The sequence below is a fragment of the Bombina bombina genome, chromosome 8 (assembly GCF_027579735.1).
Source record: "Bombina bombina isolate aBomBom1 chromosome 8, aBomBom1.pri, whole genome shotgun sequence".
NCBI lineage: Eukaryota > Metazoa > Chordata > Amphibia > Anura > Bombinatoridae > Bombina > Bombina bombina.
Window position 1 is genome coordinate 8848955 of NC_069506.1, and position 15938 is coordinate 8864892.

At 40.0% G+C, this 15938-nt stretch overlaps 1 protein-coding gene across 4 annotated transcripts in view; it reads left to right on the forward strand.

The window, feature by feature from the left end:
* USP28 (ubiquitin specific peptidase 28) overlaps window positions 1–15938 on the forward strand; it is a 229213-nt gene that overhangs the window by 95701 nt on the left and 117574 nt on the right. For all 4 annotated transcript variants that reach the window (XM_053690114.1, XM_053690115.1, XM_053690116.1 and 1 more), the window contains exon 14: window positions 518–588. In XM_053690114.1, coding sequence (XP_053546089.1) covers window positions 518–588 — 71 coding nt within the window. The remainder of the gene's footprint in view (window positions 1–517; window positions 589–15938) is intronic.

Consider the following 15938-nt stretch of genomic DNA (forward strand, 5'->3'; position numbering starts at 1 on the left):
AGTGAAATAAATGTTGGTGTTTTTAGCAGTATTTTGTGCCCACATCTGTAATGGAAGACGGCATCTGTCTTCACAAGAGTGGAAAGTAGATCAGTTTAGTAAAATACGAACACAGGAAAGGGTTAAGAAAACTATAATGGATAATCTTCATCTCATATTAGATCCAGAGGATAGAGAGAAAAGATGATCATTTTTTTAAATTCACATTGAATCATTAATACATTTAATATATTCACACACACACATATATATTATATATATTAGTACATAATGTTATATTAATTTTAAATTCAATTTGATTTGACATAATTAAAATACTTTGTGACCTAAATTTAAAAGCCTATACCCTTAAGACAATTAAGTACATTCCTTTTCAGATGGGACACCTCTAGGAAATGACCCTACTGTGGACTTTATTTTATATAGGTGTTTCTCTCACATTGGGCGAAGTGAGAATTTAATAACATCTGCGCTTGTTCTGTTTGCTTTCTTAGACTAATTGTGTTTCATTTTATAGAGTTAAAGAATTGCATCTCCAACATTAGGAAATCAATTGAGAACATTTATGTTGATCCTGAGCTGTCTGAGGTAAGCAAGTGACCGTATAATGAGATAAAAAGGGAACTTGGAAACATAATGGTGGATATGGCTTATTTATGGCACCGTGATTTAATAGTTGCACTGTGAAAATACTTTTCTTTTTTTATGACACGATAAGTCCACGGATCATCTTAATTACCAATGGGATATTCACCTCCTGGTCAGCAGGAGGCGGCAAAGAGCACCACAGCAAAGCTGTTAAATATCACTTCCCTCCCAACGCAGTCATTCTCTTTGCCTACGTTAGTGATAGCAAGTGGTAAAGCGAGGTGTTAGATTAGATTCTTCAATCAAGTGTTTATTATTTTTAAAGTAGTGCAAGATTGTGCTACTTTGTTCTAGGGTGTAGCCGTAGTCCATATCGGTCTCTTCAGTAGAGCTTTGGTGGCTTTAGAGCAATGGGAACTTGTGGGACATAATTCTAATTGCGCCTCCCATGTATTCTTGCTGCCCTGTATGCCTTAGTCTGAGGTAAATATTACTCAGCATGCTTTTTCCTCCACAGGTCAATGGGAGGGAGAGGACCTCTTAAGCCTGTGAGCTGCCTTTCTGTCAGGCAGAAGTAAAGGTAAGTGCTACTTTATATATTTTCTGGGGGGACCCATAAAGGAGTAAGCACACCATTATCGTTACTAAGTGCACAGGGATAGAAGAGGCACTTATGTTAGGACACTAAAAACTCTCCTAGTCTGGAGAGGTATTGGGACAGCATTTATGTGCAGGCACTGGGGATCACTTTTGGCTCTGGTGGTTCACACTTTATTTAAGCAGAGATCGTTTGCTCAGCATAAGATAATAGGCAGTACATATTGAACTGAGCTTATTGTAAGCGATGTAGTATGCCTACGATGGGCGGGTCTTCCGAGTTCGCGCCAATTCACTTGCGCCTCGGTCAGGAAGACATTTGCAAAACATTTCCTGAAGTGCTGTCTAGAAACGCAGGGTCCATGCAGACTCCGGATTGAAAAATTTCTACTGCAGCACTCCAGATTGAAAATTGCTCAGCACACCGGATTGAAAATTTTCTACTGCTGCCCTGAGTGGACTCACGGCCATCCGTTTGCCTGTCAGGTAGGAGCACCTCAGCACGGTAGCTGTGGTGCAGAGGTGTTTTTTTTTTTTTTACCTTATATTGGTAGTTTGACATTGCACGGGTGGAACAAGTCTTAAGGTACAAAAGTTGTCACTTTGAATTTAAAGAGACAGTAACGTCTTGTTTTTAATTTTTTTTATCAGATTACATTTTTTTTTTTTATTGATTATTGTGTCAATTGTGAACAAGTATGGACCAAGGGGCCTTACAAAATGTTGCTTGCTCCTTGTGTTTTGAAGCTAATGTGGAACCACCAATCCCTTTCTGTCGCCCATGTATTGAGCGGACTTTAAATTATAGGGAAAAGATTTTTTTCTGAGCAAAACTTTTCAAAGGCGGATGCTGTCCAAGAGTCTAATGATGAGGGTCAAAGTATGCCGCAGCTGTCTCCCCAAGCGTCCCAAATTTTACCGCCCACACGAGCAGTGCCTTACACTTCTCCTCTTGCTCCCGCTGGAGTTACTTTAAAAGACATAGCTTCTCTCATGTCTTCTACAATTTCTGATGCATTGTCTGCTTTCCCAATGTTGCAGGGCAAATGTAAGAGGAAAACCAGACATTCAGTGAGTTCTGATGCAATTGTTGCAATTTCGGAGGTACCCTTCCAAGGTCACGAAGAGGAGAGTACCACTGTAGCATCTGAGGGTGAAATCTCAGATTCAGAATATTTATTGCCTTTGACGGACTCGGAGGTTGTAACTTTTATGTTTAAACTAGAACACCTCCGCTTGTTGCTCAGGGAGGTTTTGGTTACTTTGGACGACTGTGACTCCACGGTAGTGGTTGTCCCTATGAAGTCTAGTAAATTGTGAAAAAGGGTGTGTGTACAAGCGCTAAGGTAATCCCCAAGCTGTATCCAAACAGAGATCCTAACCAACCTCCAAAAAATATGCACAAGTAGTAAGAAGTGAATACAGCGCCAACAAGAGGCCAAGGGATAAATATACTCACAGAGAGATAAAAGAAGATTATTTAATGAACCATGTTAAAAAGCATCAGTAATAAAAGACTATATATAAAAAATGTAAAAAGCACATATAAATAAAATTACAAATACAGGAATATCTTACAGAAGCGGCTCAAAGGGCCAAAGCTGATAATTACAATAAAAACAGAGGTAATAACAGGTGATCAGTGTGAGTGGTACACCAGAATAAGAGTGTATACTAATAAAACAGAATTAGCCTAAGTACAACTGTAGCAAGTGCATCAAGCAAAAAACTAATAAACAATAATACAAACAATAGTGTTCAAAATTAGTGTTACAAAAATAGTGTTCCAAAAAATAGAAAAATGCAGTGCAGTGCAAAAAAAAGGGGGTAGCAAAATAATTGTATAGATACAATCAAATAGTGAGTGAGTGCAAATGGATATAAAAATGTTAGCTACTTAATCCACTGAGGTTAAGATATAATTAAATAAAATACACAATATGCAATAACATAAAAAATAAAATACACAATATGCAATAACATAAAAAATAAAATATAAAATATAATCAAAAAAAGTGTTCAAAAAGTTGATCAACAAATGTTAGTGAAGAACAAAAATAAGTCAATCAAAACTAAAAAATGGGTGATGAAAAGCAAGGTGAAAGTGAGGAAATTGATTCCTTCCAATGTTAGTTACTTTAACAGATCCAAATTCCTGAGTGTGGTTGCTGAAGTAGCTGATTGGATCCTAGCACCTCTCAGCTGCTCCTATGGTATCCTAAAAAGTGTCCCTGTAAAAAAAGAAATTCACAACATAGTGTATCCAATATGAGAATGAAGTAAAGATTAAAGTAATGCTTACCAATATGTCAACGCGTTTCTGCCCTCAAAAAAGGGCCTTTCTAAAGACTAGTCTTGAGAAAGGCCCTTTTTTGAGGGCAGAAACGCGTTGACATATTGGTAAGCATTACTTTAATCTTTACTTCATTCTCATATTGGATACACTATGTTGTGAATTTCTTTTTTTACAGGGACACTTTTTAGGATACCATAGGAGCAGCTGACAGGTGCTAGGATCCAATCAGCTACTTCAGCAACCACACTCAGGAATTTGGATCTGTTAAAGTAACTAACATTGGAAGGAATCAATTTCCTCACTTTCACCTTGCTTTTCATCACCCATTTTTTCCATTTTTTAGTTTTGATTGACTTATTTTTGTTCTTCACTAACATTTGTTGATCAACTTTTTGAACACTTTTTTGGATTATATTTTAATTTTTATGTTATTGCATATTGTGTATTTTATTTTTTATGTTATTGCATATTGTGTATTTTATTTAATTATATATTAACCTCACTGTATTAAGTAGTTAGCATTTTTATATCCATTTGCACTCACTCACTATTTGATTGTATCTATACAATTATTTTGCTACCCCCCTTTTTTTGCACTGCAGTGCATTTTTCTATTTTTTGGAACACTATTTTTGTAACACTAATTTTGAACACTATTGTTTGGATTATTGTTTATTAGTTTTTTGCTTGATGCACTTGCTACAGTTGTACTTAGGCTAATTCTGTTTTATTAGTATACACTCTTATTCTGGTGTACCACTCACACTGATCACCTGTTATTACCTCTGTTTTTATTGTAATTATCAGCTTTGGCCCTTTGAGCCGCTTCTGTAAGATATTCCTGTATTTGTAATTTTATTTATATGTGCTTTTTACATTTTTTATATATAGTCTTTTATTACTGATGCTTTTTAACATGGTTCATTAAATAATCTTCTTTTATCTCTCTGTGAGTATATTTATCCCTTGGCCTCTTGTTGGCGCTGTATTCACTTCTTACTACTTAAGTCATAGTAAATTGGAAAGATATTTTGAGGTTCCTTCTTACTCAGACGTATTTCCAGTCCCAAAGCGAGCTTCAGAGATCATTACTAAGGAGTGGGAGAGGCCAGGTATACCCTTTTCTCCCTCTCCTATTTTTAAGAAGTTGTTTCTCATAGCTGACTCTTTCAAGAAGGCTTGGCAAACCGTTCCTAAGGTGGAAGGGGCTGTTTCCACCCTAGCCAAGAGAACTACTATTCCCATAGCGGATAGTTGTGCTTTCAAAGATCCTATGGACAAGAAGTTAGAGGGTCTACTTAAGAAGATTTATGTTCACCAGGGTCTGCAATGGCAGCCAGCTGCGTGCATTGCTACCATCACAAGTGCGGCGGCTTATTGGTTTGATGCACTGTCTGAGTCTTTTAGGACTGAGACTTCCTTGGAGGAGATCCAAGACAGGATAAAGGTTCTGAAGCTAGCTAATGCATTTATTACGGACGCTTCAAATTTTTAAGCTGGGAGCTAAGATTTCGGGTTTCTCTATTCTAGCCTGCAGAGCTTTATGATTAAAGCCTTGGTCTGTGGATGTTTCCTCGAAGTCTAAGCTTCTGGCTATTCCTTACAAGGGCAAGACCTTGTTTGGACCTGGTCTATCGGAAATTATTTCTGATATCACGGGAGGTAAGGGTCATTTTCTCCCTCAAGATAAACAAACAGGACGACAGAGCAATTGTCTCCTCAAATAACTTTGGAGCAGTAGACAAGGGACTCGCTTCAATGGTGGTTGTCTCTGGATCATCTCTCCCAGGAAACCTGCTTTTGCAGACCATCTTGGGTGATTATGACAACAGATGCCAGCCTTCTGGGGTGGGGAGCAGTCTGGGGCTCCCTAAAGTCAGAGTCTGTTCTTCCTATAAACATTCTAGAACTGAGAGCAATCTTCAATGCCCGCCTGGCCCCAGTTAGCCTCACTCTGGTTTTTAAAGTTCCAGTCGGACAACATAACTTCAGTGGCTTACATCAATCATGAGGGAGGAACGAGGAGTTCCTTAGCGATGAGAGAGGTAACCAAAATAATCCAGTGGGCGGAAGCCCACTCTTGTTGCCTATCGGCGATCTATATACCAGGGGTGGACAACTGGGAGGCGGATTTCCTGAGCAGGCAGACCTTTCATCCGGGGGAGTGGGAACTCCATCCGGAAGTGTTCTCCAATCTGATTCTCAAGTGGGGTCAGCTGGAATTGGATCTCATGGCATCCTGACAGAATGCCAAGCTCCCGAGATATGGGTCGAGGTCCAGGGACCCCCAGGTGGAACTGATGGGTATGCTAGATTGAAGGTCCAAGGGACCGCCAGAGCATCTATTTCCTCCGTTTGCTCTACTTCCTCGGGTAATTGCTTGAATCAAACAGGAGAGGGCTTCGGTGATCCTCATAGCACTGGCCTGGCCTCGCAGGATTTGGTATGCGGATCTGGTGGAGATGGCATCTCTGCCACCTTGGAGACTCCCGTTGAGGAAGGACCTTCTGATTCAGGGGCCCTTCCTTCACCCAAATCTAGTTTCTCTGAAGCTGACTGCTTGGAGATTGAACGCTTAATTTTATTGAAGCAGGGATTTTCTGATTCGATCATAGAGACCATGATTCAGGCTTGTAAGCCTGTAACTAGAAGGATTTATCATAAGATTTGGCGTAAATATTGCTATTGGTGGGAATCCAAGGGCTACTCCTGGAGTAGAGTTAGGATTCTTAGAATTTTGTCTTTTCTCCAAGAGGGTTTTGAGAAGGGTTTATCGACGAGCTCCCTAAAGGGTCAAATCTCGGCTATATCTATTTTGTTACACAAACGTCTGGCGGATGTCCCAGATGTACAATCATTTTGTCAGGCCTTGGTCTGGATCAGGCCTGTGTTCAAACCAGTTACTCCTCCATGGAGTCTTAATTTAGTTCTCAAAGTTCTTCAAGGGGCTCCGTTTGAGCCTATGCATTCCTTAGATATTAAGTTTTATTTCTTGTTTCTATTTCTTCGGCTCGTAGAGTGTCAGAGCTCTCGGCATTGCAGTACGAATCTCCTTACCTGATTTTTCATTCAGATAAGGTAGTTTTATGTACTAAATTAGGATTTCTTCCTAAGGTTGTTTCTGATCGGAACATTAATCAGGAGATTGTTGTTCCCTCTTTGTGTCCTAATCCTTCTCAGAAAGAATGCACAATTTAGACGTGGAGTCTGTGCTTTAAAGTTTTACCTATAGGCGACTAAGGACTTTCGTCAGTCTTCTTCTTTGTTTGTGATTTTCTCAGGAAAACGTAAGGGACAGAAAGCTATGGCTACTTTCTTTTTGGCTGAAGAGCATCATACGTTTTTCATATGAGACTGCTGGACGGCAGCCTCTCGAGAGGGTTACGGCTCATTCCACGAGGGCTGTTGCTTCCTCATGGGCATTCAAAAATGAATCTTCTGTGGAACAGATTTGCAAGGCTGCAACTTGGTCTTCTCTTCATACTTTTTGACACTTTTGCCTCGCTTTTGGGAGAAAGGTTCTTCAAGCAGTGGTGCCTTCCGTTTAGGTTCCCTGTCTCGTCCCTCCCGTATCATCTGTGTACTCTAGCTTGGGTATTGAATCCCATTAGTAATTAAGATGATCCGTGAACTCATCGTGTCCTAAAAAGAAAAAAAAATGTATGCTTACCTGATAAATGTATTTCTTTTTTTGACACGATGAGTCCACGGCCGCCCTGTTCTTGTAAGGCAGGTTGTGGGTTATTGTAAACTTCAGACACCTCTGCACCTTGGCTTTTCCTTTCGTTCCTTAACTTCAGTCGAATGACTGGAGTGGGAGGGAAGGGAGGAGCTATTTAACAGCTCTGCTGTGGTGCTCTTTGCCTCCTCCTGCTGACCAGGAGGTGAATATCCCATTAGTAATTAAGATGATCCGTGGACTCATCGTGTCAAAAAAGAAATAAATTTATCAGGTAAACATAAATATTCTTTTAGTGATGATTTATTTGACAATTTTAAATCTATATCCACCCCAATGAAAAAGAACAATACACTCTAAAACACGGAGCAATTGTATTTAAGCATCTTAGTTAAGTCATAAGTGTCTTAAATTCTGATTGTGTAATCCCATCTCGTATTAAGGGACAGTCAAGTATAAATTAAACTTTCATTATTCAGATAGGACTTTTAATTTTAATCAACTTTCCAATTTACTTTTATCATCAAATTTGCTTTTTTCTCTTGGTATTCTTAGTTTAAACTAAACATAGGTAGGCTCATATGCTCATTTCTAAGCCTTTCAGGGCTGCCTCTTATCACAGGCTTTTTAAATCTCTTTTCAACACAAAGAGACAGAAAGTACACGTGGGCTATATAGATAACACTGTGTTCAGGCACAGAAAGTTATTGAAGATCTAGCACAATACAATGCTAAATTTAAGACAATAGATAAACAGTCACAGTCATGTGATCAGGGGGCTGGAAGAAGGTTCCTAGATACAAGGTAATCACAGAGGTAAAAAGTGTATTAATATAACTGTGTTGGTTATGCAAAACTGGCGAATGGGTAATAAAGGGGATTATCTATCTTTTAAAACTATAACAATTCTATGGTAGACTGTCCCTTTAAAGACTTTTTGTTTTATAAAGTTTTTACACTATGATGATGATGATTTGTTTTTTTCATATATACATATAGGGCAAAATTGATAATAATGCAAAACAATGTACCGAAAAAGTCGCAAACACATTTATCGAAAGTGTTGCATGCAAATGGAAATTACAATGATAAGCGAACGGATGTGCTGTTGAAGAATTCTATTTACTTTATTTATTATCAGCCACCACATATAAATCAATCAGAGCCTCCCTGTTCAGCCAAAATCTTCTAATAATTCAATACATGATAGAACATCCAAACTGATACTCAATCTAGCCACATCTTCTTCACGTTCTGCAAGTTGTTGTGTGCGATTTCTAACTGCAGATACTGCCATTACGGCAAGAAAAAAGAAAATTTATGCTTACCTGATAAATTTGTTTCTTTTTAGACACGATGAGTCCACGGATTTCATCCTTGTGGGATTACGCCTCCTGGTCAGCAGGAGGAGGCAAAGAGCACCACAGCAGAGCTGTATATATATAGCTCCTCCCTTCCCTCCCACTCCAGTCATTTGACCGAAGTTAGGAAGAGAAAGGAAAAGCCAAGGTGCAGAGGTGTCTGAAGTTTAACAAAAAAATAATAACCTGTCCCATAGAACAGGACGGGCCGTGGACTCATCGTGTTTAAAAAGAAACAAATTTATAAGGTAAGCATAAATTTTCTTTTCTGTTTAAAGACACAAGTCCACAGATTTCATCCTTATTTGTGGGATACAATACCAAAGCTATAGTACACGGATGAAAAGGGAGGGACAAGACAGGGAACCTAAACGGAAGGCACCACTGCTTGAAGAACCTTTCTCCCAAAAACAGCCTCAGCCGAGGCAAAGGTATCAAATTTGTAAAATTTAGAAAAAGTGTGAAGAGAAAACCAAGTTGCAGCCTTGCAAATCTGTTAGACAGAAACATCATGTTTGAATGCCCAAGAGGAAGCAACAGCCCTAGTGGACTGAGCCATAATTCTTACAGGAGGCTGCTGTCCAGCAGTCTCATATGCAAACCGGATGATACTCTGCAGCGTTCAATCTCCAAGCAGTCAGTTGCAGAGAATTTAGCTGTGGGCGAAGGAAGGGTCCCTGAATGAGAAGGTCCTTCCGCAATGGAAGTTTCCAAGGTGGCAGGGATGACATATCCACCAGAGCGGCATACCAAATCCTGCAAGGCCATGCAGGAGCGATGAGGATCACTGATGCCTTCTCCTGTTTGATTCGAGCAATAACTTGGGGGAAAAGAGGAAATGGGGGGAATAGATATGCTAGGCTGAAGGACCAAGGAACTGCCAAAGCATCTCTCAGCTCGGCCTGGGGGTCCCTGGACCCATATCTCAGAAACTTGGCATTCTGAGAAGAAGCCATGAGATCCAACTCCGGCCGACCCCCTTTGAAAATCAGGTTGGAGAATATTTCCGGAAGAAGTACCCATTCTCCCAGATAAAAAGTCTGCTCAGAAAAACCGCCTCCCAGTTGTCCACACCTGGGATGTGGATCGCTGACAGATGGCAAAAATGGGCCTGATGAATTGGGCCGAAGCCAACTGAGGCCAGGCCTGAAGGGCATTAAAGATGGCTCTCAGTTCTAGGATGTTAATGGAAAAGACTCTGTAAATGTATTTCCCTGTAACGGGAACCAAACCTGAGTCGTCAAAGTCTAAAGCAGTTGCTCTAACCATTATACTAATTCAGAGCACTTTAAGCGCCCCAGACAGCTCCCCATCCCAAAAGGCTGGCGTCCGTTGCCACAATCACCCAGGAAAGTCCGCAAAAGCATGCCCCCTGGGATAGATGATCCAGAGACAACCACCATTGAAGAGAGACCCTTGTCTCCTGTTCTATGGGTTATTCAAGGAGACAAATCTGTATAATTTCCATTCCACTGCCTGAGCATGCTTAGCTGCAGAGGCCTGACGTGAAACAGAGCAAACGGTATGATATCCGTTGCGCCACCATAAATCCGATTACCTCCATGCACTGACGGCTGAGGAGTGGACTGAAGGGCTCGACCTGTATTCAGAATCTTTGACTTTCTGACCTGTGTCAGAAAAATTCTCATGGATATAGACGATTAGAGTTCCCAGGAAGGGTACCCATGTCTTCTGAAAAAAAGAACTCTTCCTCAGATTTACCTTCCACCCGTGAGTTCTCAGGAAGGATAGCCCAATGTCGGTATGGGACCTTATTTGTAGACAAAATGACGCCTGGATTAGAATATCGTCCAGATAAGGTGTCAATGGAAGGATGGTACAACTAATTTCCATCCTAAAAAATCTTCCATCTGAGAAACTTGTATAGACTCTTGAGGTCTAAGATAGGTCTGAAGGTTCCCTCCTTTTTGGGAACTACAAACAGATTTGAATAAAAGCCCTGCCCCTGTTCCTGTATAGGAACAGGACAAGTATTCCCATGGAATAGAGGTTTCTTACACAATGTAAGAACGCCCTTTTTTATTAATTTATTTATCTGGTCTGCAGAGAATCTTGAAAGCAAACCCCTGTCCACTTTGAATCCTGTAAACACTCTTTTCCAATGTCCATGGATTCTAAACCTTCTTAAAATGATTTAGTAAAAAAAAATTTTTTAGACTTAGAGCATACATCTGTCTAACAAGGCTCTAATCATAAGGCTCAGTGAGCTGGGACAGAGAAACCTTAAACCTACGCTCCCCCTTGATGACCTCAAGGCAAGAATTTGAAATAAAGGATTTAGCCAATTTGAAAACCTATATCCTATCCTGGATTTTATCCAGGGAGTTTCTGACATAATAGTATCAGACAACACAGCAAACCAATATGCCGTTGACAAATATACCAATGACATTAGTAAAGTACACCGCTGGTCTTGCCATTGTAACCCCTGGTGTACATCTCTTCTCTAATTTTTGTCCATAGGATCTTTGAAAAACCCAACTATCCTCTAAGGGTATAGTAGTTCTCTTATCTAAGCTGGAAACTACTCCTTCCACCCTAGGGATTGAATGCCCAGCCTCAATAGCTGAGTCGGCTATGGGAAACAACTCCTTAAACATAGGGAATGCAGTGAATAGCTGCAGCCGGTTGCAAACTGCAATCATTACGCTAGCTAGACAGCTAAGCTAACCATCAGGCTACTACAGCTGGCTGTTTCCATTCTTTACAACTTGCTGGACGCACTAGGAACACTAACACCGGTAACGCCGGAATCGCCCAGGGTAGCTAAAACTTCCTAAAATAACAAATGGAGGTGTGCAAGCCAAAAACTGAAAGAAAAAACAACCTAAGTTTCATCTGAGTATGATAATTCTCTTTCAGGCAACTCCAAAGTATCTTCCTCTTTTAGGTAACAGGGAAGAACCATTCGGAATAGAAACTACTTAATCAATTAAGTTTCAATTCTAAATGATTGAAAATAATACTTCTAGTAAAGTTTTCTCGTGGGAACAACACAATGTATGAATGTAGAGCAACTCCGGGTGGAGTGAGAATGGAAGCGCAGGGCACTGCATGTGGCCATAAAGTTTAGAGGGACACTATAGTAGAAGTTTGTGGCAGAGATTGATCATTGTCAACAGACTCCTAGACAGCAATACATACATTTTTAATAAAAAAAAATTACACATACAAAAACGTTAATGTCTCTTTAAATGTTAAAAGTAACGTTAATTTAGTGTGCTCAAAATCCATCCTAAAGCACAAGGATGAATTAAACCAAGCAACTTTGTAATAAAAGTTAACAATAGAAAACGTTACTGTCTCTTTAAATTTTAAAAGGTAACTTTTTTTTTTTTTTTTTTTTTAAACACTTATAAATAAATGTTACTCCATTAAAAAATATTGCTATGACATAAGGAAGCGAAGTTTTGTTTAGCAACTCCAGATGGAGTTTGTGAGGAACCGCAGGGCACAGCATGTGTGTTTAGAAAATATTTTAAACCCCACCTCAATAAATCTGACACCTATAAGGCAAATACTGTTTATTAACAAAGGGTTATGTCAATATGTCACACATAACCACCGGTACTGTCTCTTTAAATGTAGAAGTATTTGTCATTCAATGACACAACTCATTATAAGAGTCTGAGGATTTCCCTCGGTACACCTGCTCCTGCCACATACTGACTATACAATAGGGCTATCTGAAGCGCAAAAACTCAGTTAAGAAAACCACCTATCCTTCCGGTACCGAAAGAGATAGAGGAAGTGGCAATCGCTGAGCGCACATACGAGATTTCCCCCACTCCTTCCGATAGTCGGAAGTGTTAGAAAGGGGACGCTAAAACATTTGGCGCCATGCAAACAAACTCCGCCCTCCGTGGGTGTCTGTGAGTAAGGAGTAGAGTACCGGGTCTGTACAGAAAAAGGCGCGCATACTTTCTTCAGAATGACGTAGCGTAGCCTAGCTCCGCCCATCGTGAGTGTATCAAGCTGGAACTCCCGGGCGGCAATTTAGAAAAAAAGGAGCCGTCGGAACAGCAATACACACCATATAGCCGCCCATTGTGGCCATATCAAGCTGTAACTCCTGGGCGGCTAATTAATAAAGATGGAGCCGTCAGAAAAGTAACCCACACCGTAGCCATGTAAAAACATACCTCCCGATCAGCTAGAAGTTAAAATACAGTTATCAGGAGTGGGGAGTAAAGCTACCATGATCAACCCCTAACTGGTATAAAAAAAACAATCCAAGTTGGGTAATAAAATAAGACCTGCGCTCTAAACTTAGTGTCATGGCGAAATCCCCATAAATAATTAGAGCCACTTTGTCTGTCACCAGAAAAGTTAGCAGTCTCCCGGTCGGCATATTATATGTTAAAACCGCCGGGATTACTTATAAATAGTGGCTAGCAGGGAAGCCCTCATCATAAAGAGCCCATGTCCCTCATTAACCTACAGTCTCAGCATGGGTCTGTTTGTCCTGACCAGTATGAAAACCATACATTCAGTCTAATAGGGGGAGCCCAAGAGAGCCCATGTTCCCAAATATATGAATAAGGAAGTGCACAGTCGTTTCTGAGATAATATATGGCCAAGAAAAATAAGACTGCACTTACCTCGATGCTGTCCGACAGCATGACAGTTCTCACAGGATCAAGAGGTCTTCTCCCTCCTGTAGTTCTGTGGACACATACAGGGCCTTAGTTAATATCTGCTAAGACCATCATCTGAAGGGCAGCACTCAGTATGGGAGGCGCAGTGAGAGTTATGTCCCACCAGTTCCCATTGCTTTAAAGCCACCTGTAGCTCTACTCTAGAGACTGACAAGGAATATGGCTACACCCTATAATAAATTAGCACTCACTGGTACCATTTTAAAAATAATAAACTCTTGATTGAAGAATCTAATCTATCACCTCACTTTACCTCTTCCTATCACTAACACGGGCAAAGAGCATGACTGGGGTGGGAGGGAAGGGAGGAGCTATATATACAGCTCTGCTGTGGTGCTCTTTGCCTCCTCCTGCTGACCAGGAGGTGTTATCCCACAAGTAAGGATAAAATCCGTGGACTCATCGTGGCTTTAAAAAGAGAGAACATTTTTCCATTGTAACTGCAGAAGCTCACAACTTACAAATTAGTAACATTAAAAACAGTGAATGTTAGATGCGTCACTTTTCATAAAATTGTGAGTACTGCAAATTAATACGTGCATTTTAAAATGCCAATAGAGCTTAAAGACTCGCGAATGAACACAAGTCGATTTACTTGCACATAGTAAAAGTTGTGACTTTATTGGTGCATAGCACATTTCCTAAAATCTGAAAGCGCAAAAAACAGAAGCCCAAGATAGTGCAATATGTCACACACAACAATTTGAGTAAGTCATAATCTTCTACTCACAAGCCTAAATAAAATAAAGGCTTTAGGAGAAGATTTTGACTTACTCAAATTGTTGTGTGTGACATATTACACTATTTTGGGCTTCTGTTTTTTGCGCTTTCAGATTGGAAGAGATGTGGTGTTTTGTTTTGTTTTTGCGATAAACGTGAGAATTTCTTTATTCTCACCTTGATAAATTTTGCCAATACTGTCGCTATCCAATTTTTAATTGTGGCTCCTGAAACTAGAGGCAAATCCCTCATCATCAGTCTCGCCTTAAAATAATGAGGGAAAACAAAGGCTATCATGCTTAAAATATGGAGACTATAAAACGCATTTTAATAATGAAATGTATTGTACGATTGTTTAAATGACTTTTCTTTTTTAAGAAACGATGAGTCCACGGATCATCTTAATTACTAATGGGATATTCACCTCCTGGCCAGCAGGAGGAGGCAAAGAGCACCACAGCAGAGCTGGTAAATAGCTCCTCCCTTCCCTCCCACCTTAGTCATTCTCTTTGCCTACATTAGTGATAGGAAGAGGCAAAGTGAGGTGTTAGAAAAGATTCTTCAATCAAGAGTTTATTATTTTTAAAGTAGTGCAAGATTGTGCTGCTTTGTTCTAGGGTGTAGCCGTAGTCCATATCAGTCTCTTCAGTAGAGCTTTTGGTGGCTTTAGAGCAATGGGAACTTGTGGGACATAATTCTCACTGCGCCTCCCATACATTTATGCTGCCCTTATCCTGATGGCCTAAGCAACACTAACTCAGGCTTTATAATTTTCTACAGGGCTATGGGAGGGAGAGGACCTCCTAAACCTGCTGAGCTGCCCTGCTGTCGGGCAGAGTTCAAGATAAGTGCTAACTTTTTATTCTGGGTCTGGGAAGATCTCAGAGGAGTGGAGCACTTTATTATATTTCAGGGGACATAGCTTCATTTCTGTAAGAAGGAGGACCCTGTGACAGCAATTACTATGCAGGCACTGGGCTGAGGGGGAAAGTGTTTTTGTGGCTGGTTCAGTTGTTTCCATCCCAATCGTTTTGTTTTTGGGCTAAGATGCTTCCTGTCAGCGATAGTACTATTTTCACTCTCGTTCTTTATGGTGCCTAAGTTTCTCCCGGTTCTACCTTACTAGAGGTATTATTTTCAAACATTTAGAATTGAAAATTGATTCAGTACTTTCTATTCCGAATGGTTCTTCCCTGTTACCTGAAAGAGGAAGATACTTCGGGATTACCTGAGAGAGAATTCTCAAACTCAGATGGAACATTATTTTATTTGATCCTGAGGTTGTTTTTTCTTTCAGTTTTTAGCTTGAACACCTCCATTTGTTACTTTAGGAGGTTTTAGCTACCCTGGACGACTCAGACATTACCGGTGTAAGCGATCCTAGTGCGTCCAACAAGTTATAATGAATGGAAACAGCCAGCTGTAGTAGCCTGTTGGTTAAAGGGACAGTAAACCTTAAAAATAATGTTATATTATTCTGCACATAGTGCAGAATTATATAACATTACATTAGCCAAACTTTGTAAATCATAATATTCCCTTTTTATTTTTTAAAAATACCGCTGAGTATAGAGAGCGGGTCTGTAAAACAGCGGTATTTTTACAAAATAAAAAGGGAATATTATGATTTACAAAGTTTGGCTAATGTAATGTTATATAATTCCCCACTATGTGCAGAATAATATAACATTATTTTTAAGGTTTACTGTCCCTTTAACCAACAGGCTACTACAGCTGGCTGTTTCCATTCTTTATAACTATGTGCAGAATTATATAACATTATTTTTAAGGTTTACTGACCCTTTAACTTAGCTGTCTAGCTAGTGGAAGGTTTGCAGTTTGCATCCAGCTGCAGCTATTAACCATATTCCCTATATTTAAAGAGTTGTTTCCCATAGCTGACTCGGCTATGGAGGCTGGGCAATCATTCCCTAGGGTGGAAGGAGTAGTTTCCAGCTTAGATAAGAGAACTACTATACCCTTAGAGGGTAGTTGGGTTTTTCAAAGGTCCTATAGAC